Source organism: Globicephala melas, chromosome 3 (assembly GCF_963455315.2).
Source record: "Globicephala melas chromosome 3, mGloMel1.2, whole genome shotgun sequence".
Classification (NCBI taxonomy): Eukaryota; Metazoa; Chordata; class Mammalia; order Artiodactyla; family Delphinidae; genus Globicephala; species Globicephala melas.
In genome coordinates this window covers 76,697,134-76,719,466 of record NC_083316.1, presented here as the reverse complement: position 1 = coordinate 76,719,466, position 22,333 = coordinate 76,697,134, and the positions used below count along the sequence as shown (strand labels likewise).

At 40.0% G+C, this 22,333-nt stretch overlaps 3 protein-coding genes across 4 annotated transcripts in view; 2 read left to right on the top strand and 1 right to left on the bottom strand.

Moving 5' to 3' along the window:
- SPATA9 (spermatogenesis associated 9) overlaps positions 1–2,793 on the top strand; it is a 29,892-nt gene extending 27,099 nt beyond the window's left edge. The window contains 1 exon segment of the mRNA XM_060296027.1: positions 1,644–2,793. Within this exon segment, the coding sequence (XP_060152010.1) occupies positions 1,644–1,931 (288 nt within the window). The 3' untranslated portion in view covers positions 1,932–2,793.
- SKIC3 (SKI3 subunit of superkiller complex) overlaps positions 1–22,333 on the top strand; it is a 181,963-nt gene that overhangs the window by 3,510 nt on the left and 156,120 nt on the right. The window contains exon 1 of one of the 2 annotated variants that reach the window (XM_070045163.1): positions 20,230–20,488. The exons of the other annotated variant lie outside the window; for it this stretch is intronic. The gene's annotated coding sequence lies outside the window, so the exon portion shown is untranslated. Of the gene's footprint in view, positions 1–20,229; positions 20,489–22,333 lie in introns of those variants that run through there. 2 annotated transcript variants of the gene reach the window in all.
- On the bottom strand, positions 2,035–20,348 carry RFESD (Rieske Fe-S domain containing). Its single transcript, XM_030848077.2, has 4 exons — positions 20,225–20,348; positions 14,424–14,599; positions 14,279–14,313; positions 2,035–4,465 (listed from the first exon to the last, which is right to left on the bottom strand). The coding sequence occupies exons 2-4, from the start codon at positions 14,596–14,598 to the stop codon at positions 4,202–4,204; spliced, it is 474 nt and encodes a 157-aa protein (XP_030703937.1). The 5' UTR covers position 14,599; positions 20,225–20,348; the 3' UTR covers positions 2,035–4,201.

The window sequence follows — 22,333 nt, the reverse complement described above, 5'->3', positions numbered from 1 at the left end:
TGGGCACAGATAAAATGTTGTAAGTGAGGGAAGAAGAAATGTATCAAATAGGATAGGGCTTCCCAACCTTTTTTCACAGCATGGCATACATAGAAAATGATCATATTTGTGATAAATGGCTAAAGCTGTTTGCATCTGGAAGTGATGGACCTCAAGGTTTATAGCTCTAGATTTGGGTATACTCAGATACAAGTAACAAAAAATACCTGAGAATACCTTAATCAATACAGACATTTAAATCTCTCTCTTAATTAGAAGTCTGGAGTTAGGCAGTTCCCGGGTTTGTACAGTGGATCTACAATGTCATCATGAACCCAGGGCCCTTCCATCTTTCTCTTTGGCTATCCTGTTTGTTGTTTTTGGTCCTTAGGTTTGTTGCCTCATGCTCAGGCCTTATATCCATATCAGTGTCCAAAGCAAGAGGGAGGAGATAGTAGAGGCAAAAGACAGAGTCTTTTTTATATAAAAGGAGGAAGAACTCTTCCAAAAATCCTATCTTCCTCCACAGCAGACATTTTTTTTAGTTGGCCAGAACAGGGTCACATTGCCATACAGTAACACAGCGAAGTGAAGGAAAGCATCTGGTGTCCGCCCATTCTATAGTGGGAGACAGGCAAGAAAAGAGGAGGAAGGAGGTCAGGAAAAAAAAGGCTATCCAAGCCAAGGCCCTGAATCCTTTCTCTGTTACCCTCTTCAGAAAAACCTTCTAAGCATTTATAGCCTATTATGTCACCTGGGAGGCATCTCTTTGGTAAAATAAGCTAGTTTAGGTGTTTTCATATTTTATACATTTTATTATTCTTGTTGCTTGCCTTAAATACTTGGCATCATCATCTTCATCAGTAAACTTATAGGTTTAACAGATACAGCTCTTAGTGATTCTCAATTTTTGAAGTTATTTTTCTCTGTGTGCTTTGTTTTGACACACTAAGTACTGAATGGCATTTTTTGAGGGAAAATGGATCACAAGTTTGCTTATAAATCACTGATCCATTAACTTACTAAATTCTTGCCAAAATGTTTATGCCCTTCCAATTGCATACAATTGGTATAAGCAAAGTCTAGGGGGGAAAATGTAAAAACAAAAAACCTACTTTGAGATATTAACATGTTTGAGGACAAATTCCATCTCTCAGAAAATGTTTCAGAAAAGTTTCATTTAATTAAATCAGAGAATAAAGATGTAAAACATCTAATGAATTGGGGAAAATATAAAGCATGTCTTTATTAAAGCATACTATGTTTTAATTTTCTTTCTAGATTATGGTGTATTTATAATAAGGAATCAATCTCCTCATGTTTATCATGTGCCAGGGGTACCTGGAAGAAAGCGCTTAGATGTTTTAAAAAATATTTATTTGAGTGCGCCAGGTTTTAGTTGCAGCATGCAGGATCTTCGTTGCAGCACGTGGGATCTTTAGTTGCAGCATGCGGGATCTACCTCCTTGACCAGGGATGGAACCTGGGTCCCCTGCATTGGGAGCACAGAGTCTTAACCTCTGGACCACCAGGGAAGTCCCAAAAGTGCTTCTTTCTTAGAATATACTGATTGATGACTTTATGTTAAATGTTTTATTGGATTTTTATCTGTAAGTTTAGTAGCTTAAAAAGAAACCTTACTTAAAATTTTTTATTATTATTAGACAGTCTGTGTTAATGCTGTGCTGGAGAAGGTAATGACAATTTTCCAAGAAGAAGAATCCATAAGGCAAAACAGAGGGGAGAGTGAAAATCTTAGAAAAGCCTTTTCTGAGCCTGTGCTTTCTGAGCCTCTGTTTCCTGAAGGTGAAATCAAAGCAAAACCTTACAGGTCATTACCGGAGAAGCTGGAGAATATTTCAGATCGCCCCAGACTTCCTGCTAATAAGTTGAGGAATAAGATCCAGGTTTTACATTCTGTGTTTGACCCATCAACTGAAATGAATGAATGAGCAAATCTGAACTTAAATATCACTGAACAGAGCTTAAGAGTTATCTAATGACATTGCATCTGACAAAATTAGGAAACTAGTTTTCATATTCTAACTGCTCTGCTTTGAAAAAATAAAAACGGTCGGGGGGACTACTGCTAAAATGTCATTCTCAAGTATTTATATGGTGGAGAAAATAAAATAATCGATGTAGTATATATGACTATGGATATTTTTTAATGAACCAGAAAATTGGTGGGTTAGACGCTATGCTATGGTTTATAATATGGGCATGTTTATAATATGTTTATGTTTTTATTAGAGACTCATTTAGAGTATCTCTCCAATTACTTATCTGGGAGGGGAAAAAACCCTCCCTGTTAAAATGCTACATATCTTTTTCAGAGATAATAAAAGGATATATATATTTTCTATCTACAGGCTGTATAGTTTCAGTCTGCCTATTATCAGTTATTTTAAAACTCATCTGTAAAGTTATGAAGAACTTGTAATTCATAGATGTAAATTTATAAAACAAAATATTGTTTACAAATCTGATGAGGTCTGTATATGAGAGCAGGACATGACATGACATTTTTAATTTCCACATCTAGAGGAACAAATTAAGAACCAGAAGCCAAGTCCATATGACTCATTGTTGCCACTGGATCCTGAGAAAAAATGCTTGTGATTGGCCCTGCAAACCAGGGTCCTGGTTTTGCCTGCAGGAGGTACTTTGGTTTCCGCCATGCATTTTAAAATCTGGACACATGTTAAGTCACTGGAGGATTAGCACCTGATATAATAGGCTGGGATGTACCCATCCCAGAGATGGCACATTTCCTGTACCTGATGAGTAGCTGCTGCCAAAAATAGTATTTATAAAAAGCCCAGCCCTGGCTCATTAGTCGTCTAATGAATAGCAAGTGTTGGAATATGGGTAGCATGTAGCAATACATCAGAAAAAAAATGTAATAATATGTAGCAAAGGGCTCTGTAAGCACAGCCTTAATGATACATACTTTATTCACTTATTTTAATAATAACCAAGGGAAAGGACCCAGGTGGGCCCCTTAGAATATTAAGCCTTAATTCAGTTCTATGTCACTAAGAAGATTACTGTGGTTTGAAACTAAGTTCCAATTTTGACAAACAGCTTTTCTCACTCCGAATTGATAATCTGTGCATCCTAGTTCCTTCTGGTCCCACCTACTCTTACATTCTACTATGTGCTGCTGAGTTTTAGATGATCAGTACCCAGGGTTTTATAGTACAGTGTGGGCACGACGCAACCAGAACAGCGTTGGCCATAAATAACTGGCATAGAAAAAGCAGGGTGAACCAACTTAGTATCAACCCTGCCTATGAACTCAGAGGACTCTGAGAAACAACACCCTATATCTCTTCTCTCTATAACATTTACATGAAACACTTAGTTGTACATACATGCACAAAGTTCTATAAAAATAAAATTAAAAAAACTTTATTTGAAAATTTCATATAAGCATTCAAAGTACTTTGGTTCGCTGAAACTTTCACATCTCTTATGGCTGGGGAGCAGCTGTATCTTCCTTACTTTGAAACTGTCTGCCTTGACTGGAGAGAAACGGAGCCAAAGTTTACTTGGTTTTGATGTCAGGCAAATTAAGGTTCTTGTTTTTAAATTCAGCATGTAAACTGATCCCATTTTGGGAGGTATTTTTTAAGTGTAAATGGTCTGCTATATATTTGGAAAAACTGAACAGTTAAGATTTAAGTATTTCAGTGTGTTTAAATTTTACCTAAAAAAAATTATAACGATCAGTAGGGGAGGTGGTGAATACATGCATCAATGAAACAAGAATGGAAGAATGCTGGTAATTGTTGAAGGTGGGTGGTGGAGGTTTATTATTCTGTTTACTTTGTATACATTAAAATTTTACCATGATAAAGTCTGCTATATCAAGTAGGGATTTTCCCCTAAGTTTTTCTTAGTAGATCTAATTTTTTTAACCTTTCTTCACTTTGGTTATTCTAAATTATTTTCATCCTTCTTAAAACGCTTATTCTAAACCTATAACCTTCAGGTTCCAATCAATCCAGAAGATTGGCTAAAATGTATTCTATACATCCTGATGATGATCCTTACATCACACTAAGTACATGTGCTTTGAACCTTTCATTTATATGATTGTTAAAGATAATAAATGTGCCTATTTTGGAAAAAGTTAATCATCTTTGGTATTGAAGCAAGGTTATTCTAAAAATACTTTCAAAACATATACAACATTTTTCATTGCCATAAAATTTTATCAGGAAGAACTCTGAATTACTTTGAAGATTCCAGTGGCATAAAAATCAGAGTCACACCTAAAAGGCTCGTTAGAAAGAGTCACATAAATATTCCCATTGTCCACTGTCACCGTGTGAATCCTTTGCTTTATTCCTTTGGAGCACCACTTGGGCTTTGCTGATGGATCTTTAGGGTTTATAGACTGATACAGTCCTTCTCCTGTGGCCAAAGTAATTTTGTATTTATGCCAGGGGCAAACTATACATGGTCGTCCATCAAATTCCTGGGGAAAGAAATAATTGATTTTATAATATGACATTTCCAATGTTGACAAGAAACCTCAGGCTCAGAACAGAATCTGTTGCAGAAGCACCAGGTTAAAAAACAGGCTTCTCTTTTTCCCTGCCATTTACAAATTATTCAGCATAAGGCAGAATCTAATCTTAGCAGTCATCAAGTTCCTTTTGCAGCTGATAAGAAACCCAGTTTGTTAGAGCTCTATCAGAAGATAACTAGCTCAGGCAACTACACCATGTGACTGCAGTGTGTTGTTATCTGTTAGATATTAATGTCACTTTCTTGACAGAAATAGGGAAAGGGCTTCAAGTGCTTCCAAACGAATTTTCACTAGCTGGTGGAAGAATGGTAAGCTTCAGATATAATTTCAAGAGAGGTTACTAAAGGCATAAGTGCATATGTTAACTGAAGAGCAATTTATGATCCAAAGTAGTTAATTCCCAACTTTTAACTGTCTTAAAGCAGTGCTTCTAAAATTTTAAAAAGCATGGGAATCACCTGGATCTTGTTTAAAGGCAGCTCTTGTTTAAGTTCCATAGTCCAAGAGCAGGGCACAATATTCTGCATTTTTAAGACACTCCCAGGTGTCACCAGTGTTGATGGTCTATGGACCACACTTTGAGTAGTCTTTCAGCTCTCATTATGGTCTGAAACTGAGGGAAATTCTTCCACGCTATCATCCAGATGCTTACATTTTATCTCTACACCAGAAGTGCAGAAATGCTGTTTTGTACCACCCTCCCCTGACAGAACCGTCAGCAAACAACAGTTTCATAATTCATAAATTCATTCATAATTTAAACTCACATGTTTTAACATGAGGACAGGTGTGGAACTAGGTAGATATGAAGTGTAGAGAGAGTGGAACACTAAATTTAAGCATGTACTTTGTACCAGTCAGAGAGAGAGAGATAGTGAGGGGAGAGGGAGAAGGGGAGAGAGAGAAGTTTCATGAAGTAGAAAACAGGAAATTAGGCAGCTGGTTTGAGAATGCAAGGAAGTAAGACATTGCCCCCATTCCTCAGTTAAGCCTTCACAGTGTTACTTCTTTCTTAAAATGTATATTTTTATACCTTTATTAAATCATAAAAGTAATATATACACATTGGAAAAATTCAAACTATGTAGAAGTGTATAAAGTAAAAAGTGAATGTTATTTTTTATTTTTAAAAAATGGGATCTCATTAGACCTATTATTCTACAACTTGCCTTTTTCACTCAAAAATATATTGTTGGGAGAGGAAGGCGGAAGATGGCGGAAGAGTAAGACGCGGAGATCACCTTCCTCCCGACAGATACACCAGAAATACATCTACACGTGGAACAACTCCTACAGAACACCTACTGAAGGCTGGCAGAAGACCTCAGACCTCCCAAAAGGCAAGAAACTCCCCACGTACCTGGGTAGGGCAAAAGAAAAAACAGAGACAAAAGAATAGGGACGGCACCTGCACCAGTGGGAGGGAGCTGTGAAGGAGGAAAAGTTTCCACACTCTAGGAAGCCCCTTCGCGGGCGGAGACTGCGGGAGGCGGAGGGGGGAGCTTCGAAGCTGCGGAGTGCACAGCAACGGGTGCGGAGGGCAAAGCGGGGAGATTCCCGCACAGAGGATCGGTGCCGACCGGCACTCACCAGCCCGAGAGGCTTGTCTGCTCACCCGCCGGGGCGGGCGGGGCTGAGAGCTGAGGCCGGAGCGCAGGGAGAGGACTGGGGTTGGCGGCTTGAACATAGCCTGAAGGGGTTAGTGCACCACAGCTAGCCGGGAGGGAGTCCGGGGAAAAGCCTGCACCAGCAGAAGAGGCAGGAGACTTTTCCTTCCCTCTTTGTTTCCTGGGGCGTGAGGAGAGGGGTTTAAGAACGCTGCTTAAAGGAACTCCAGAGACGGGCGCGAGCCGCGACTAAAAGCGCGAACCCCAGAGACGGGCGCGAGCCGCGGCTGAAAGCGCGGAATCCAGAGACGGGCGCGAGCCGCGGCTGAAAGCGCGGAATCCAGAGACGGGCGCGAGCCGCGGCTGAAAGCGCGGAAACCAGAGACGGGCGCGAGCCGCGGCTGAAAGCGCGGAAACCAGAGACGGGCGCGAGCCGCGGCTGAAAGCGCGGAATCCAGAGACGGGCGCGAGCCGCGGCTGAGGGCGCGGACTCCAGAGACGGGCGCAAGCCGCGGCTAAAAGCGCGGACCCCAGAGGCGGGCGGGAGACGTTAAGGCTGCTGCTGCTGCCACCAAGGGGCCTGTGTGCGAGCACAGGTCACTCTCCACACCCCTCTTCCGCGGAGCCTGTGCAACCCGCCACTGCCGGGTTCCCGGGATCCAGGGACAACTTCCCCGGGAGAGCGCACAGCGCGCCTCAGGCTGGTGCAAAGTCACGCCGGCCTTTGCCACCGCAGGCCCGCCCCGCACTCTGTGCCCCTCCGTCCCCGCCGGCCTGAGTGCGCCAGAGCCCCCAATCAGCGGCTCTTTTAACCCTATCCTGTCTGAGCAAAAAACAGACGCCCTCCAGCGATCTACACGCAGTGGCAGGGCCAAATCCAAAGCTTAGCCCTGGGAGCTGTGAGAACAAAGAAGAGAAAGGGAAATCCCTCCCAGCAGCCTCAGAAACAGCGGATTAAAGCTCCACAATCAACTTGATGTACCCTGCATCTGTGGAATACCTGAATAGACAACCAATCATCCCAAATTAAGGAAGTGGACTTTAGGAGCAAGATCTATGATTTTTTCCCCTTTCCTCTTTTTGTGAATGTGTATGTGTATGCTTCTGTGTGAGATCTTGTCTGTATAGTCTTGCTTCCACCATTTGTCCTAGGGTTCTATCCGTCCATGTTTTTTTTTTAATTTTTTTTCTTAATAATTAATTTTAATAACCTTATTATACTTTACCTTCGTTCTTTCTTTCTTTCTTTCCGTCCTTCCTTCCCTCCTTTAGACAACGAATCATCCCAAATTGAGGAGGTGGTATCTGACAGCAAGATTTAGGATTTTTCCCCATTTACCTCTTTTAGTGAGGGTGTATGTGTATGCTTCTGTGTAAGATTTTGTCTGTATAGCTTTGCTTCCAACATTTGTCCTAGGTTCTTTCCGTCCCTTTTTTTTTTTCTAAATAAGAAGTTTTTAATTCAATAACTTTATTATACTGTATTTTATTTTTACTGTATCTTCTTTCTTTCTGTCTTTTTTCCTTCTTTCCCTCCTTCCTTCCTTCCTCCCTCCCTCCCTCCTTTCTTTCCTTCTTGCCTTCTTTCCTTCTTTGCTTCTTTCTTTCTTTCTTCCTTCCTTCCTACCCTCCTTTCCTTCTTTCTTTCCTCATACTTCTACTAATTCCCTCTACTTTTTCTCCCTTTTATCCTGAGCCTGTGGATGAAAAGCTTTTGGTGCTCCAGCCAGGAGGCAGGGCTCTGCCTCTGAAGTAGGACAGCCAACTGCAGGACACTGATCAACAAGAGACCTCCCAGCTCCACATAATATCAAACGGCGAAAATCTCCCAGAGACCTCCATCTTAACACCAGCACCCAGCTTCACTCAACGACCAGCAAGCCACAGTGCTGGAAAACCTATGCCAAACAACTAGCAAAACAGGAACACAACCCCACCCATTAGCAGAGAGGCTGCCTAAAATCATAATAAGGCCACAGACACCCCCAAACACACCACCAGACGTGAACCTGCCCACTAGAGAGACAAGATCCAGCCTCATCCACCACAACACAGGCACTAGCCCCCTCCACCAGGAAGCCTACACAACCCACTGAACCAACCTTAGCCACTAGAGACAGACATCAAAAACAGGAGGAACCACAAACCTGCAGCCTGCAAAAAGGAGACCCCAAACACAGTAAGATAAGCAAAATGAGAAGACAGAAAAACACACAGCAGATAAAGGAGCAAGATAAAAATGCACCAGACCTAACAAATGAAGAGGAAATAGGCAGTCTACCTGAAAGAGAATTCAGAATAATGATAGTAAGGTTGATCCGAAATCTTGGAGATAGAATGGACAATAGATTGGACAAAATGCAAGAATCAGTTAACAAGGACCTAGAAGAACTAAAGATGAAACAAGCAATGATGAACAACACAATAAATGAAATTAAAAGTACTCTAGATGGGATCAATAGCAGAATAACTGAGGCAGAAGAACGGATAAGTGACCTGGAAGATAAAATAGTGGAAATAACTACTGCAGAGCAGAATAAAGAAAAAAGAATGAAAAGAACTGAGGACAGTCTCAGAGACCTCTGGGACAACATTAAACGCACCAACATTCGAATTATAGGGGTTCCAGAAGAAGAAGAGAAAAAGAAAGGGACTGAGAAAATATTTGAAGAGATTATAGTTGAAAACTTCCCTAATATGGGAAAGGAAATAGTTAATCAAGTCCAGGAAGCACAGAGAGTCCCATACAAGATAAATACAAGGAGAAATACGCCAAGACACATATTAATCAAACTGTCAAAAATTAAATACAAAGAAAGCATATTAAAAGCAGCAAGGGAAAAACAACAAATAACACATAAGGGAATCCCCATAAGGTTAACAGCTGATCTCTCAGCAGAAACCCTACAAGCCAGAAGGGAGTGGCAGGACATACTGAAAGTGATGAAGGAGAAAAACATGCAGCCAAGACTACTCTACCCAGCAAGGATCTCATTCAGATTTGATGGAGAAATTAAAACCTTTACAGACAAGCAAAAGCTGAGAGAGTTCAGCACCACCAAACCAGCTTTACAACAAATGCTAAAGGATCTTCTCTAGGCAAGAAACACAAGAGAAGGAAAAGACCTATAATAACGAACCCAAAACAATTTAGAAAATGGGAATAGGAACATACATATCGATAATTACCTTAAATGTAAATGGACTAAATGCTCCCACCAAAAGACACAGATTAGCTGAATGGATACAAAAACAAAACCCTTATATATGCTGTCTACAAGAGACCCACTTCAGACCTAGAGACACATACAGACTGAAAGTAAGGGGATGGAAAAAGATATTCCATGCAAATGGAAGCCAAAAGAAAGCTGGAGTAGCAATTCTCATATCAGACAAAATAGACTTTAAAATAAGGACTATTAAAAGAGACAAAGAAGGACACTACATAATGATCAAGGGATCGATCCAAGAAGAAGATATAACAATTGTAAATATTTATGCACCCAACATAGGAGCACCTCAATACATAAGGCAAATACTAACAGCCATAAAAGGGGAAATCGACAGTAACACATTCATAGTAGGGGACTTAAACACCCCACTTTCACCCATGGACAGATCATCCAAAATGAAAATAAATAAGGAAACACAAGCTTTAAATGATACATTAAACAAGATGGACTTAATTGATATTTATAGGACACTCCATCCAAAAACAACAGAATACACATTTTTCTCAAGTGCTCATGGAACATTCTCCAGGATAGATCATATCTTAGGTCACAAATCAAGCCTTGGTAAATTTAAGAAAATTGAAATTGTATCAAGTATCTTTTCTGACCACAACGCCATGAGACTAGATATCAATTACAGGAAAAGATCTGTAAAAAATACAAACACATGGAGGCTAAACAATACACTACTTAATAATGAAGAGATCACTGAAGAAATCAAAGAGGAAATCAAAAAATACCTAGAAACAAATGACAATGGAGACACAACGACCCAAAACCTGTGGGATGCAGCAAAAGCAGTTCTAAGGGGGAAGTTTATAGCAATACAAGCCCACCTTAAGAAGCAGGAAACATCTCGAATAAACAACCTAACCTTGCACCTCAAGCAATTAGAGAAAGAAGAACAAAAAAACCCCAAAGCTAGCAGAAGGAAAGAAATCATAAAAATCAGATCAGAAATAAATGAAAAAGAAATGAAGGAAACAATAGCAAAGATCAATAAAACTAAAAGCTGGTTCTTTGAGAAGATAAACAAAATAGATAAACCACTAGCCAGACTCATCAAGAAAAAAAGGGAGAAGACTCAAATCAATAGAATTAGAAATGAAAAAGGAGAGGTAACAACTGACACTGCAGAGATAAAAGAGATCATGAGAGATTACTACAAGCAACTCTATGCCAATAAAATGGACAATCTGGAAGAAATGGACAAATTCTTAGAAATGCACAACCTGCCAAGACTGAATCAGGAAGAAATAGAAAATATGAACAGACCAATCACAAGCACTGAAATTGAAACTGTGATTAAAAATCTTCCAACAAAGAAAAGCCCAGGACCAGATGGCTTCACAGGCGAATTCTATCAAACATTTAGAGAAGAGCTAACACCTATCCTTCTCAAACTCTTCCAAAATATAGCAGAGGGAGGACCACTCCCTAACTCCTTCTACGAGGCCACCATCACCTTGATACCAAAACCAGACAAGGATGTCACAAAGAAAGAAAACTACAGGCCAATATCACTGATGAACATAGATGCAAAAATCCTCAACAAAATACTAGCAAACAGAATCCAACAGCACATTAAAAGGATCATACACCATGATCAAGTGGGGTTTATTCCAGGAATGCAAGGATTCTTCAATATACGCAAATCTATCAATGTGATAAACCATATTAACAAATTGAAGGAGAAAAACCATATGATCATCTCAATAGATGCAGAGAAAGCTTTTGACAAAATTCAACACCCATTTATGATAAAAACCCTGCAGAAAGTAGGCATAGAGGGAACTTTCCTCAACATAATAAAGGCCATATATGACAAGCCCACAGCAAACATCATCCTCAATGGTGAAAAACTGAAAGCATTTCCACTAAGATCAGGAACAAGACAAGGTTGCCCACTCTCACCACTATTATTCAATATTGTTTTGGAAGTTTTAGCCACAGCAATCAGAGAAGAAAAGGAAATAAAAGGAATCCAAATTGGAAAAGAAGAAGTAAAGCTGTCACTGTTTGCAGATGACATGATCCTATACATAGAGAACCCTAAAGATGCTACCAGAAAACTACTAGAGCTAATCAATGAATTTGGTAAAGTGGCAGGATACAAAATTAATGCACAGAAATCTCTGGCATTCCTATATACTAATGATGAAAAATCTGAAAGTGAAATCAAGAAAACACTCCCATTTACCATTGCAACAAAAAGAATAAAATATCTAGGAATAAACCTACCTAAGGAGACAAAAGACCTGTATGCAGAAAATTATAAGACACTGATGAAAGAAATTAAAGATGATATAAATAGATGGAGAGATATACCATGTTCTTGGATTGGAAGAATCAACATTGTGAAAATGACTCTACTACCCAAAGCAATCTATAGATTCAATGCAATCCCTATCAAACTACCACTGGCATTTTTCACAGAACTAGAACAAAAACTTTCACAATTTGTATGGAAACACAAAAGACCCCGAATAGCCAAAGCAATCTTGAGAACGAAAGAAGGAACTGGAGGAATCAGGCTCCCTGACTTCAGACTATACTACAAAGCTACAGTCATCAAGACGGTATGGTACTGGCACAAAAACAGAAAGATAGATCAATGGAACAGGATAGAAAGCCCAGAGATAAACCCATGCACATATGGACACCTTATCTTTGATAAAGGTGGCAGTAATGTACAATGGAGAAAGGACACCCTCTTCAATAAGTGGTGCTGGGAAAACTGGACAGGTACATGTAAAAGTATGAGATTAGATCACTCCCTAACACCATACACAAAAATAAGCTCAAAATGGATTAAAGACCTAAATGTAAGGCCAGAAACTATCAAACTCTTAGAGGAAAACATAGGCAGAACACTCTATGACATAAATCAAAGTAAGATCCTTTCTGACCCACCTCCTAGAGTAATGGAAATAAAAACAAAAATAAACAAATGGGACCTAATGAAACTTCAAAGCTTTTGCACAGCAAAGGAAACCGTAAACAAGACCAAAAGACAACCCTCAGAATGGGAGAAAATATTTGCAAATGAAGCAACCGACAAAGGATTAATCTCCAAAATTTACAAGCAGCTCATGCAGCTCAATAACAAGAAAACAAACAACCCAATCCAAAAATGGGCAGAAGACCTAAATAGACATTTCTCCAAAGAAGATATACAGACTGCCAACAAACACATGAAAGAATGCTCAACATCTTTAATCATTAGAGAAATGCAAATCAAAACTACAATGAGATATCATCTCACACCAGTCAGAATGGCCATCATCAAAAAATCTAGAAACAATAAATGCTGGAGAGGGTGTGGACAAAAGGGAACACTCTTGCACTGCTGGTGGGAATGTGAATTGGTTCAGCCACTATGGAGAACAGTATGGAGGTTCCTTAAAAAACTACAAATAGAACTACCATATGACCCAGCAATCCCACTACTGGGCATATACCCTGAGAAAACCAAAATTCAAAAAGAGTCATGTACCAAAATGTTCATTGCAGCTCTATTTACAATAGCCCGGAGATGGAAACAACCTAAGTGCCCGTCATCGGATGAATGGATAAAGAAGATGTGGCACATATATACAATGGAATATTACTCAGCCATAAAAAGAAACGAAATTGAGCTATTTGTAATGAGGTGGATAGACCTAGAGTCTGTCATACAGAGTGAAGTAAGTCAGAAAGAAAAAGACAAATACCGTATGCTAACACATATATATGGAATTTAAGAAAAAAATGTCATGAAGAACCTAGGGGTAAAGCAGGAATAAAGACGCAGACCTCTTAGAGAACGGACTTGAGGTTATGGGGAAGGGGAAGGGTGAGCTGTGACAGGGCGAGAGAGAGTCATGGGCATATACACACTAACAAACGCAGTAAGGTAGATAGCTAGTGGGAAGCAGCCGCATGGCACAGGGATATTGGCTCGGTGCTTTGTGACAGCCTGGAGGGGTGGGATGGGGAGGGTGGGAGGGAGGGAGACGCAACAGGGAAGACATATGGGAACATATGTTTATGTATGACTGATTCACTTTGTTATAAAGCAGAAACTAACACACCATTGTAAAGCAATTATACCCCAATAAAGATGTTAAAAAAAAAAAAAAAAAAAATATATTGTTGACAACCCATGCCTCATTAATTTAATGGTTGTATACTATTCCATAGCATGGCTATTCATAATTTAAACTGTTTCCTATTGTTAAAACATTTAGATTTCCTTCAACTTTTCGCTACACTGAACCTCTCCTATATGTGTGTGTGTGTGTGTGTGTGTGTGTGTGCGTGTGTGTGTGTGTATACTTTAGTATATATACATATACTAAAGTATATATATATATAGTATATACATATATATACTTTAGTATATATATAGGTAAGTGTATATATACTTAAACATTTGTGCAATAATATGCAGGGTAGATCTCTCGGAGTATATTTGCTAGGTCAGAAGACAGGCATATTTTTCATATTTACCTATAAAATGGTTTTCTTTACATTGTAGTGTTGTGAATTCCTAGAATATTGGTAATTGTACTCAAAGCATTAAAATATAGTTCAAGGGCTTCCCTGGTGGTGCAGTGGTTGAGAGTCCGCCTGCTGATGCAGGGGACACGGGTTCGTGCCCCGGTCCAAGAGGATCCCACATCCACGGAGCGGCTGGGCCCGTGAGCCATGGCCGCTGAGCCTGCGCGTCCGGAGCCTGTGCTCCGCAACAGGAGAGGCCACAACAGTGAGAGGCCCACGTACCGCAAAAAAAAAAAAAAATATATATATATATATATATATATATATGTGTAGTTCAAACCCAAATATAAATTATTTTTGAATAGAGACTGTAAATATAGTAAGAATATAAATAGGAAACATCTGAGTTTGTTGAGAATAGATTTAATCTTACATACCTCTATTTCTCCTAAATGTAAAGGTCCTCCTGAGTCTGCAAAGGAATTGAATATTACATCTAGTCACTAAAAAAAAAAATGAAATTTTGAAGTTTCGTGGATAGTAAACAAATACAAGGTTTACAAATGAAAAATAAAATCTTACGGTAACAGCGAATATCCATAGCATGATATTCTCCTCTGTGGTAGAAAATGACCACTTCTCTATCATGGACAACAGCTGTCATTCTTTCAGATTTTTTAATATCTTCTTCTCTGCCAACACAGACAGAAGAATATTTCTTCGTTTCAGGATCTTGCTCAGAGCCATCAGGATCCATGCTAGTTGAACAACAACAAACCACAAACAAAAAAAGAAAGAAAAAAAATTACAGGTGGTCTTCACTAGTTCCACTACACTTGACTCACAGAGATAATCATATCATAAGAGAAGACTTATTTCTCTGAGACTGATGGAGGTACTTTTTTGTAGCTATATAAAATAAAAAATAAATACTGGATTATAGTTAGTCATGATTGTCAGCTACAGCTCTTAAAACTTGCCAAAATTAGGGAGGACTGCCTACTTTGAGGCTGGACTAGTACTTGATTCACTTCATTGCATTAGATATTTCAGAACAGATATTGAAGATACAGACACTAAAGTATCACTATCCTTTTATTCCCTCTCAAATTCAGTGGTAAACAACATCTGCGTATTATCCATGTTGTTTTCAGCTTCTGCTGAAGGTAGGAGTTTTCAATAGTCTGAATAGTCTTGGACCCCTTGGTTGACGTGGCTCACTTGGTTTTGCCTGGAGTGGGCAGCCAGCTCTTATAGATCCACCAAGTAACTGTGTTCTAGTGGAAGGGGGTAAGTGTGAATGGATGTCTTCCATTTTCTTAACTCACACAGAAAATGTCATTACTTACTTCTGTCTTATTTGGGCATTCAAAAAGATGACTTTCTCCTCAATTAATTTATAGAAGTATATAAATTTTAGAGAAGTTGTAGGTATTCTAAATATAATTTTTTCTTAGCACAGATATTCAGCCTATTTCTTTGAAAGCAACCCTTTCAAAGAGACTTCTGTGTACTTTAAGAACATAGCCATAGTCTGTTAATTCCATAAGAAAGAAACATCAAGATATATCATTGTCAGGCATTTAAGGCCCCATGTAGAGGATTTTCCCAAGGGCCTCCCATATGAGGGTATTTAAGTTTTTTTCCTGTGATAGTTTCTGAATAAAACTATATATCCTGTTTTGCCAAGAATTTCTATATTTGTTCTTTCTCCACTTCTAATTCGAAATCTGTCCTATTATTCCTATCCTCTTTTCATTAGGGTTGCTATCCCAAAGTTTCTGGAAACATTCCTGCTTTTTCTCCCTATCTCAGGAGAGAGATTGTGGTGGTCCAGAACTTTCAAAAAGTGTAAAGAACCGTGTATCTTAGGATTGACAAAGAGCTTTCTCCCCTAGGCAAGAGTATATTTTGAATCTTTGCATGTAATGCAATAAAAATCACAAGACAAAAATTGAGGCCACTCAAAGGGTTGTGCTTTTTCCTTTATCTCCTAATAATTGGAGCAAGGGTTAACAATGCAAACTTCAGTGTACAAATTTGACATCTCTGTTATTTCCTAAACCTGATTTGTGTAATGCTTTCCTTTATACATTGAATTCAAAGCTCCTTCCTCTCCCCACTAAGAAAATTGAGTGAGGCACAAGAGGCTGGGCTCATGAACTACAGTGAAGGAGCAACAGAACAGAAATAAAGGATAGCTCCCAGGTTTTAGGTTTGTGCAACTACATGGTTTGTGAATGTGATTGGGAAGACTGAGAAAGGAATGATATTTTGCAGGAAGGGAAGAATCAGGAACTAGTTACATTTTGCACATAGTGAGTTTGAGGTACTTAAAAGACATCCAGGGAGATATCAAGTCGAAAGTCAGATATATGAGACTAGCATTGAGAATCAGTAAAGATATAAATTTGGGAGTTTTCAAATTACAGAATTCAACAGAATCACTTGGAGTGGGAGTATCAATAGGGAATAAGGTCTAATACAATTCTTGAAGTACATCCAACATTTAGATTTTCTGGGTTAGCCATGGCTGACCAGAGGCTGGATTACAACATCTCTAATTGGTTACCTGGTTTTACTTGACTTTGGCAGGCACTCAAAGTACACAAATTACTCAGGTGGTAACATTTACTCCACACCGTTGGATGTGCAGCCTTTATCACATTTTGTGACAGAACAGACAGAGGGGCAACAATGATAAGAAAAATGGGAACAGACAGATGAACTGAAAAGAGAAGAGGGGGAAATTGGCTAAAGAACAAGAAAAATATGGACTATGAAACACATATAACTGACAAAGGACTAAGATTCAGAATATATGAAGAACTCCTATAAACAAGTAAGAAAATGCCAAATAGCCATTACAAAAATAGGCAAAAGACGTGAAAAAATACTTCACAGATGAGGAAATTTGAATGGCTAATAATCACACGTAAAGATGCTCAACCTCATTAGTAGGAAAATGCAAAAGAAATGTAAAGCAAAGTCAAAATAGGATACTATTTTCTACCAACAGACTGGCAAAAACGTATAACAAGTATTGGTGAGCATATGGAGCAACTGATATAGTGATGACATAAATTAGAGCTGCGACAGTCTGGCGTTACCTAGCAAAGCTGAACATATTCATGACCCAGTAATCCCACTGCAGCTGTATTCCAGAGAAGTGTGCACAGGTACACCAGGAGACATGCACAAGAATGGTTATAACAGCAAAAGACAGGAAACAACTCAAAATCCATCAACAGTAGAATGGATAATTTTTATACTCGTTCAATGCAATGCTGTTTAGCAGTGAAAAATGTATGGCTACGTCAAGCTGGATTAATTTCAAAAACGTAACTTCAAATGAAAAAAATTTTAAGAATTCAGAGTATGCTTCCATTTTTATCAAATGGGAAAAGGGGCAAAACTAAATATATTATTCATGGATAAATGTATATAGGGAAAACTTACAAAGAAAAGCAAGGGGATAATAAACACAAATTTTCTTAAATGTCAATATATTACATTTAGTCTTATATTTAAAATTACTTTTTTTCAATATTTGTATCCTACTTTATATTTATGTAGCAAATGATCCAAAATCCAAGAAAAGGGATAAAATGGTACTTTCTATCCTCAGAGAATGTGCCTGTACATAGGTCATGAATGGACTATTTGAAAGTTTTGTACAGCTTATTTCAAGACTTGCCACTACAGGAGGAAATAAATGAATAGTTCTCTTACTTTTTTTTTTCCAGGCAAAAACTGGAAAAGAAATACTAGTATCAAGCCAGTAACAAAACACATGAGATGTGGAGTAGCATCAGAAGTTAATTAAGTTCTACCCAACTCCTAAATATATGAGAACCAAACATTATCCTTCCTCGTTTAAGTCTCTTAGAACATAAAGTCTTTGCAGGGTGTTCCCCCAACTGAGGAAAACGGTAGGCAACTTTGCAGGGGCTGATAAATGAGCAGAGAAAGCTGGGGCTAAACGATAAAGATTTCAGAGAAATATGATTAATTTTGCTTAGGAAAGTATTATCTCATCCTTCAAATAATTGTTCCCTCTAAGCATCATAGGTGGTTCTATTTATTTATGATATCTGGTGACTGTTTATAATTAACACCCATATTATTCTTAAATATTGTGAATATCACAGTCCATTCATACATCGAGTCAGTGTGTTCACCTTAATTACTGTTACTCTGATGCACTATTCATATGCTCCCACACATTTCCTCTGTTTTGAGTCAACTTTAAGATAGTAGAATCTTTTTTTTATTTTTTATAAATAAATTTATTTATTTATTTATGGCTGTGTTGGGTCTTTGTTGCTGTGTGCGGGCTTTCTCTAGTTGCGGCAAGCAGGGGCTACTCTTTGTTGCGGTGTGTGGGCTTCTCATTGCTGTGGCTTCTCGTGTGGAGCACGGGCTCTAGGCACACAGGCTCCACTAGCTGTGATGCGCGGGCTCAGTAGTTGTGGCTCGCAGGCTCTAGAGCGCAGGCTCAGTAGTTGTGGCACACGGGCTTAGTTGCTCCGCAGCATGTGGGATGTTCCTGGACCAGGGCTTGAACCCATGTCCCCTACATTGGCAGGCGGATTCTTAACCACTGCACCACCAGGGAAGTCCCTAAGATAGTAGAATCTTAACAGAATAAAAAGAAAGTGAAAAATTAAGCGGCTTACCCAGTATGGGAGCCAGATTAAGAAAACTGCCTTCTGAAATGTTGAGCCATTTTATTCCACAGTTCTCTTCAAGAAATATTTTTTGGCCTGTGCCTAAAATTAGGTTTCTAAAGGTGCTAACACCACATAAAATTACAAATTAGCTAAATGGATCCTCTGTCTCTATTAGATACCTTTCCAGCATAGGGAATCTATTCAGGTTGAATTTTTAAAAAGCATAACTTAAGTTTCTAGAAGGCAGTGGGACAAAAGAAACATGAAATTAAAGGAATTTGTTATTCTTTTTGAGCACAAAAGCACAAAGTTGCTTTTACCGAGTCTGGAGACTTGGCCTACACGTTATCAGAATGCATAGCTCCAGGGTGACACCCTTGCTTTTAGGTTCAGAGAAGAGAAATGCCTTAGTTTTATACTGCTTTGGATGGCAGAATAATAACAGATAAAACTAGCTATCCTTCAGTGAGTGCCAAGTGCTTGGACTCTTTGCATAGATGAATTCATTAATTCTCAGAAAAATGCCTATCTTCCAGATGAGGAAACTAAGGGTAAAGGACCTTCTTTAACAAAAGCTTGCCCAAACTCACAAAATAGCAGTGAAGATTCAAACCGAGATATTATGAATCTAAACTTTGCGCACACTGATATATAAATCTTAACATTTTATCTAAGTAGCATCCACGGATTTATAAAAATAGGTGGCCTGCGGGTAAACTATCTTGAAGGTACAAAACCTTTTAGTAAAGATATGTGTGTGTATACACCATATATATATCCGAAGATGATGGTCCTGAATTTTTTTTAAATTTAGGAACGCCAATGTGCAAGAGTCGTGTCAACAAATGTTTAAAACAGAATACTTCCCTAATAATTTAGTCAAGTTGCGCAGCCACCCTGGACCTACTGTCGTCTGTGATATTAGAGATCTTTGAGCACCAGGTGCGCTCACCTGGGTTCAAATCCCGGCTCTGCGTGACTTGGAAGAAGTCGCCTAATTTCACTGCGCTGCAGGTGAGCGGCTATAAGAAACCCCTGCACGTAGGGCGGTGGTGAGGGATAAATGCCTCTCCATAGTCAAGTGTCTAGAGTAGGGCCGGAGCGTGGGAAACGCTGCGATCACGGTCGCGGCCATTTCTAAGGGCTGCAAGCTCTGACAGCTTTTGAGCGAGGACTTCAAGCTGTGTTTAACGTTTGAGTAAATACGGCCTGCAGTTCTCAGACCGACCGGCGCTGAAAAACCGCAGAGACAGCCCGAGCGTGGCTGTCCAGATGTGGCTGATCGTTCCGCCTGCAGACTTCAGGAGACGGATAACTAGGACGGCTGGGGCTGCAGAAACCCTGGAGCAGTTTTCACGAGTGAGAGAGCACAAATGCCAGGAAAGCTTGTTAAAAAAGGCCCACGGAGGCGGCAGGTCCAGGGTGCGGCTCAGACTCGACGGTGAACAAGCGCGGTGACCCCGCAGTGCACGGGCGGAAGCCTGCGCTGGGGGTTAACGGTTAAGGAACGCGGCATCGAGGCCGGCAGAGCTGCAGTGCTCAGAAGGGCCGGGAGCAAAGGCCACACAACACCCGCCCTCGCCTGCTCCAACTCGCCGCCGCCGCCGCCGGAAGCCCGAGCCCGGGCCCGCCGTCCGGCCGGAAGCAGCCAGCCTCGTGAGCCCCGCCCGGCGTCCGGCCGCCCAACCCCGCGGCCAGAACAGAACTTACCTGCCTCAAGTCACCTGCTCCACCTCCGCGAGACCCGGCTGCAGCGCCCCCGCGTGAGGCTACTGAGCCAGCCAGGGCTCCGGCCACCGCGTGGAGCTCCGCGGGGCGGGACGAAGCTGCCCACGTGACCCGAGCGCGCGTGACCCCGCCCCCGGGACGGCATCTGGGGTTCAGCTGGCCGACGACCCCATCTGACAGCGGCCGCCAACCACCCGCGCTCCGCCGGGACCTCCGAACTGACAGTCTTAATCGTGTTTGACAAACGTAGGTGCCATCAGTTTATTTTTAAATGTTTGTTGAGCTCACCACGTTTATCCAGACTTTAAACTCACTCAGGGGTCTTATAGGAATTTAGCTTATAAAAATATTTACCAAAGTTCGTCACGATGCATATAATCTATTTATAAAGATGTTTATTGCAAGGAAAGAGTGACAGTAGCTCAACTGGGCATCAACAGGGAAGTGGTTAAATAAAATACAGTGTAGACATGTGAATTACTTTGTAGCCACATACTCAAGAGCACATTGGAATGTGCTTTCTTTGGTGTAAATAAAAATTATTTCTCGAGATACAGATATGTAGATATATACATAAGCTTTAAAAAAAATTAAGAGTGGTTACTTGGGGGAGATGGGTTTCACTTTCAGTTTTTGAACTTTGCAACTTTGTTTTTTCTCTTTATACTTCTCTGAGAAAAAAACAAAACCAAAACAAAACAAAACCCACACACCTCATACTTGTGTTCAAAGTTGGAAGCTAGATGAGTCTCGTAGGTTTTTTAAGTTTCCTTGGCTATCTCCTAATGCAGTGGTTCTTAACTTTGGTCCCACTTTAGTCACCTGGGACTCGTGATGCCCAAACCAATGAAATCTCCACGGGTCATGGGAGGTGGGGGAATCGACATATTTTTTCTAACCTCCCAAGTGATTCCAGTGTGACCTTAAGGTTGAAACCCACAATCTATATTTAATATGCTGACATACTGATCTCAGGTCCTTGAGAGGCCTAACGGGCCAGGGGCAGCTGAAGCCCCAGAGCCTTATTCATTTACCCCAGTATGCCATACAAATGCCATTTTTTTCTATGAGCCAAAACATGTAAAAGATTGAGAAGCTCAGAATAATGGATTTGTCTCCAGTGCTATTTCTATTCCTTTCAGTATAGTTTCAGGGTGACAGTCATATTTTATGGGATAATTTCGGTTTTTGACCATTTGTTTCAATGAGCCAAGTACAAATTAACCATCTAGTTTTGTTGAATCGCTTTACCAAAGTGATAATAAAATATGTTTGGATTTATTATAATTTACATTATCTCTTAGCTGTCCCAAATTATTTTATTGGCACGTGGAGCGTGTTAGCAATCCTCGGCTTGTGTCATTGAAGGACTAAATAAGTTTGCCATTTTTAATGAAAAGTACTTCTTTTTTTCTTTGGCATAATTCGGGCATTAAAATAAGACACATCTTAGATCCACTGACCTTTAAATATGATTTTGAATCAATTGGAGACCTCAGTAGATAAGCACTCTTAGGTACCCAAGAAGAATGAGAGAGAAATGCAACACTTTCTTTTATCTCTACCTAAAGTATTAACGTGGTTGGTCACATGAAATGCTTAGAAAGCTGTCGTGGGAGGCAGAGTAAACTACCCCTCTCCACTTCTGAGATTCACATGCACAATTGGGTGTGTGCCTAGCCTAGCTGGCACAGGCATGTGAGTTAACAGCAGGAACCCATAAAGTCCATTTGAAAGTCATTACAGTTCAGAATAAAATTCATGATTCCTACTGTCATTTTCCTTTTCTTTCCTTTCCTCCCTCCCTCCTTTCCTTCCTTCCTTCCTTTATCCCTCTCTCCCTCCCTCTCCCCTTCCTTCCCCCCAACCCCTTTCTTTCTTTTCTTGGCAGTAGAACAGTTCCAGCCAGTGTGAGCAACACTTCCACAAAGTTCTACCTGAGGACATTTGGGGGCAGTTTCTACATCTCTCCTTGGAACCAATTTTTGTGTCAGTTCCTTCCATTTGTTCTTTCAGGCTTCCCTTTCCTACTAGTGACACCTAGTGGTAGCCCTGGCAGGAGTTTTGTTCCCAGTCACCCAAAACAGCTTT